This window comes from Myxocyprinus asiaticus, chromosome 45 (assembly GCF_019703515.2).
Source record: "Myxocyprinus asiaticus isolate MX2 ecotype Aquarium Trade chromosome 45, UBuf_Myxa_2, whole genome shotgun sequence".
NCBI lineage: Eukaryota > Metazoa > Chordata > Actinopteri > Cypriniformes > Catostomidae > Myxocyprinus > Myxocyprinus asiaticus.
The window spans coordinates 27,473,685-27,478,956 of NC_059388.1; the positions used below are offsets into that span (position 1 = coordinate 27,473,685).

General features: G+C 38.4%; 1 protein-coding gene across 1 annotated transcript; it reads right to left on the minus strand.

The window, feature by feature from the left end:
- Positions 1 to 588: 588 nt before the first annotated feature.
- LOC127434876 (putative DMBT1-like protein) lies at positions 589 to 3,683 on the minus strand. Its single transcript, XM_051687912.1, has 2 exons — positions 3,051 to 3,683; positions 589 to 2,925 (listed from the first exon to the last, which is right to left on the minus strand). Exons 1-2 carry the CDS (start codon positions 3,379 to 3,381, stop codon positions 2,609 to 2,611), a joined length of 648 nt encoding a protein of 215 aa, XP_051543872.1. The 5' UTR covers positions 3,382 to 3,683; the 3' UTR covers positions 589 to 2,608.
- Between the last annotated feature and the right edge of the window lie 1,589 nt (positions 3,684 to 5,272).

Genomic DNA, 5,272 nt, shown 5'->3' on the forward strand with positions numbered 1-5,272 from the left:
AGGGATCAAATAATGTCTTTGCCTTAAACACTTTCATATTAAGGTGAGGTCTCCAGTAGACATTGAAATTTCCAATCTTTTGGAGCTCTTTCTTCAGCTATGAAATTCAGAATGAGATCACAAACAGTTAACCCTTGGAAAATTCAACACCTTAGAGCGTCTGTCAACCAATTAGAATCAACATTTAACAGTGTGGTGGTATGACATGAAATAACAAACCATGATTGTGTTACAGTATGTATATACATTACCTGGTCCATAATTTTTGTCAAGATTGTAAGGTCATTAGGATCTACACTATCAGTTGTCACTTCAATCCTGAGCACATCTCTGATCTCTGTAAATGAGAATTGTTTAATGCAACTCTATGATATAATGATAGATATGTTGTCACCCCCTAAAATAACTAGACTGTGTATGTGTAGTTCTTTTAGGAATATTGTTTTACATTTGTCATTGTGTCATATTATTAGACCTAATGTTGAGTATACAATTATTTGTTCTTTAAAAATTCCATCTGGACCCACCTCTGCAGATGATCCCTGCATTATACGCATGAATACAGTTCTGTTTTCCCCATCCAGCAAATGCACAGTCCCTGAGGTTTGATTCGTCACTTCTGCAGTTGAGGGAATCCATCCATATTGGACCATCAACTGGCCCAAAAAAGGCATTCTTCCAGGGCTGTGCATTACCACCACAGCCCAGCTCTTTACAGAGGACCACACCGTCGGCAACATCCCAGTTGTTGTGGCACACCGATCCCCACCGTCCATCATGATATACCTGCACTGTGCCCATACAGGTGTTGTTCTGATTCAACAGCCTCACCTCTATAAGAAGTCAGAAGATGTCCTTACTTTTATATAAACCTATGCATACATTTATATTAGGGGTGTAAAAATGCTATGATGCATCATGATCTGACCATGAAAATTCAAGGCATCGATTATCGAATTTAATAATCCAGTTAATTTTAATGAGCTTTTTTATTTGTATGATCTTTAATTTATAGGACAGTGTAGACTAGACAGAGAAAGTAAACTGGGAATGGGCTCAGGACATGAGTCGAACAGGTCAGATTCGAACCTGTGTAGAGCTGCATTCCCAAACAGCTTTTTGTATGTTCTTTTTTTTTCCTATTTTTTTCAAGAAGTTCTGTTTCTCCAATGAGCACCAGCGGCTATTCTTTTTTGATACCTTTGTAGCATACCTAGTTTTTCTCTTTTTTTACTTAAGCTTTTTGCATGTTTACTTATCTTTCTTATGCAAAATACAATTCTTGATACAAAATACATTTCTCCACCAAATTACTGAATCGAACTGAATCAAACTGAATTGTGATTTTCTGCATTAAAGGATATATCAGTAAAGGATCGAAATCGTAACTGAATCAGAGTTGTCAGTGTAAACATTTACACCCCTAATTTAAATGTTAAAGTAGTCTATTAGATGGGATCATGGAGAAAATTAAAAATGCAAAAGTAAGAACATGGTGTCTTAAAGTTTGTAAAGCGTCCAGTTTACCTTTACAGATGACACCTGCATCTTTACTGTGGTCACAGCTGTTTTTTCCCCATCCATTTGACGGGCAGGACGTCACTGATAACTCAGTCCCTGTACATTTTACACCATCCATCCATATTTTTCCTACACCACTTCCAAAATAAGCACCTGTCTTTATCTCTACTGGACTTCCGCACCCCAGCTCTCTACAAAGGACTTGAGCATCAGTCATATCCCAGCTGTCATCACAAACGGTTCCCCACTGATTGTTATACAGAACCTCCACTCTTCCAGAACAGCTGGTGTTTCCATCTACCAGTCTCACTTCTAAGAGATAGAGTAGGTGATGTCTTAGACAACACGTTATAGATCATGACTTCTATAGGATTTTTAGAATATGAATGTCAATATGAATATGAAATAAAAATGTAAATTATTGATTTTAAATTTGTGAAACATAACTTGACGTATAACATGTCCGTGGAGTTTTTTGTTTTTATCAACATAAATGTTTTAGGTTAAATTTATGTGAATGCCTAAGGAATAGTGTGTATTTTAGGTGTTGTCACTAGTTTTTTAATCACCTTTTTGCCTAGTTCATTGTAAATTGTCCTGCAGTGACAAAATAATTTTTAAAAGTACAAATATTCCATGTAGTGGGAATGCCCAGTTCCCAATGCGCTCTAAGTCCTCATGGTGGCGTAGTGACTCGCCTCAATCCGGGTGGCGGAGGACGAATCTCAGTTGCCTCCGCATCTGAGACCGTCAATCCGCGCATCTTATCACATGGCTTGTTGAGACCTAGCGTGTGTGTGTAGGCTCACGCTATTCTCCGTGGCATCCACGCACAACTCACCACATGACCCACCGAGAGAGAGAGAACCACACGATAGCGACCACGAGGAGGTTAACCCAACGTGACTCTACCCACCCTAGCAACCAGGCCAATTGACTGGAGTAACCCAGCACGCCCTGGATTCGAAATTGCGACTCCAGGTGTGGTAGTCAGCGTCTTTATTTGCTGAGCTACCCAGACCCCCCTCCCCACACACACATACACATTTGTTTATTTCAAAACCTTCTTCCTATTTTGACAATGATTTCACTTGCCTCCACAGATAACTCCTGCATCCCTCAAATGTGTACAGGTACTGCTTATTCCAGAAGAGATACACTCCATCACTGAAGACTCACTCCCAGTACACTGTACACCATCCTTCATTATTATACCTGAACTGCTCCCAAAGTAAGATCCAGCATATGCTTCTTTTAGTGGACCACAGCCAAGCTCTCGACACATCACAATGCCATCCAGATTGTTCCAGTAGGTGTCACAAATTGTTCCCCAGTCTTCACTATCACGAATTTGCACTGTACCAAAACACATGTTCGAGGATGTGGGATTCACCAGTTTTGTCTCTGAAGGGAGAACAGTATAGAATGAATTTCAGGAGACATATTAATCAATGAGGAAATATGTTACATAATGTTCTGTTTGAATGGGTGAAAAAGAGGTTGAAGCCATGTTTGTAGTTGAAACTTACTTCTGCAGATAACTCCTGCATCATCATTGTGGGAGCAGAGATTTTTGTTTCTTGCTGATATACAGTCTTTCAGACCGACTTCAGTCCCAATACATTTGGGATTATACAGCCATATCTCACCTGAACCCTTCTTAAAATAAGCTCCACCCTTGACACTTAGTGCAGTCCCACAATTAACCTGTTTGCAGATCAAGTCTCCACCCAACCGATTCCAGTCTTTATCACAAAGCGTACCCCACCCCATACCATCATAGAGGACCTCCACCCTCCCGGAGCAATAGTCATCTCCATCTACCAGCCTAACCTCTGATGAAGAGAGAGAGAAGGACATACATCATCAGATTGCACAGTGAATTCCTCAAAATCTTTTTTTTTTTTCATTATTTATGTATTTATTTTTGCATTTTGCATTTCAACATTTCTAAAAACCTGTTAAAAACATGTCAGATCATTTTCAGCCGAGAACTAAATGTAAGATATATACTGTGTATGCCACAATATAAGCAATCTGAGTGCAGAATTTTTATTTATCTTTTAATTTTTATTTTTTAAAGCTTTTGGTTCCAATTTTAGTCATTGTTCCTACCAGAACAGGTGACTCCAGCCTCATTTGCATTTGTACAAGTGGTCACTCCCCAACCATTAAATGTACAATCTTTAACTGAAGCCTCGCGGCCCTTGCATTTAAGACCTTCTATCCATATTTTCCCTGTGCTCTGCCCAAATTTAGATCCAACATATGCTGCAACTGGACTTCCACAGCCACGTTCCTGGCACACCACCGCTGCGTCAAAAAGATCCCAGTCGTTGTCACAGACTGTTCCCCACTCTCTATTGTAGAAAATCTCCACTCTTCCTGAACACATGGTTCCGGTCCCCTGTAACCTGATTATGGCTATTGAAGAGAAAGAAAGGAAAATGAAACGTAATGAACTGTAAGGACAGATTTTGGAATTATGTAAGATTTAGATAATCGTTGGAAACTCTGGCTTATTTCAGTTTGATCCCAAAATAGAAAATTCTGTCATCATTTACTCACCCTAACCCATACTTTCTTTTTTTCCATCAAACACAAGAGGATATTTTAGGCAGAATGTTTGGGACTGGCAGTCCCAATTCACTTTTATTATATTCTAAATCAAGCAGCATCAATTCTTCTTTTGTGTTTTGCAGACGAACAAGTCCAACGTGATCAAATGTGAAATTAATGTGTTGCTTTTTAATGTTCTTGTACCCTAAAATCAACCCCATTCAGTCAAGTTACTGACGAGCCTCATCCTCCATCAGACATGTTTGCATCAATAGACCGTTTTTGCGTTTCCAGCTTTGGAACATGAAAGTAAATGACTGCAGGATATACTTCAATAGTGGTGAATTTGCTTACCCATTTGTTTAATAGCAAAAATAACAATAATAAAAATAGAGAGTGGTGGATTACGACAGTCAGACGATAGAACATGCCAAATTTATTATAATTTCCTCAGTAGCTGTATTACAAACCCCATCGCAGCTGTGGTTTAAACAAATTCCAGAGTAATATAACAAACAAAGTTTTAAAATTTAAAAAGTAAAGTTTGCTAGATATATGCTGCTAAATAACGTGGAAACGCATCAACACTGTGGTGTGAATGATTGGCAACCTTCGAGATGCCGGTTTTGGTCCCATGGAAACCAGGAAGTAATGTCATTTACATAAACAATGGTGAGCGCACACTGGAGGTTGCATTTGTGTTTTAAAATTACATTATTACTCCACTGACAGTTTGGTTTAGGATAATGGAGGACCTGAGGACTCAAAAAAGATATAATTAAATCAATACATTTTTAATTAAAACAATCAGTAAATGTTTCAATTTATTTTGAAATAATTGAATAATTAAATAAGTAAAACATATTTATTTTTTTCTAAAAATCCATGAAAAATATTGGGGTCTGTTTAAAACATTTCATAATATCCACTTTCAAACAACTACTACTACGTTTAAATCTTAATTTACAGCGCGATCAGTCTGGAGATTAAGATGGGTTTTGGAACAACACAAGGGTGAGTAAATATCTTCATTTTGAGGTGAATTATCTTTTTAATTGAACTTACGGTCACAGATGACTCCAGCGTCTTTCGTGTGATCACACGTGTCGGTGTGATTGGCCCAATCACAATCAAGCACTGAGCTCTCATTGCCGAAACAGTTCAGGTCATCCGTGAATGATGATCCTGAACC

Bases quoted from the DNA above. Each gene is read 5' to 3' on its own strand.
- LOC127434876 (XM_051687912.1), bottom strand. From the start codon at position 3,381: ATGTCCTTCTCTCTCTCTTCATCAGAGGTTAGGCTGGTAGATGGAGAT. The intron at 2,926-3,050 runs GTAAGTTTCAAC...TTCTCCCTTCAG, and splicing joins TGCAGGAGTTATCTGCAGAA to AGACAAAACTGGTGAATCCC.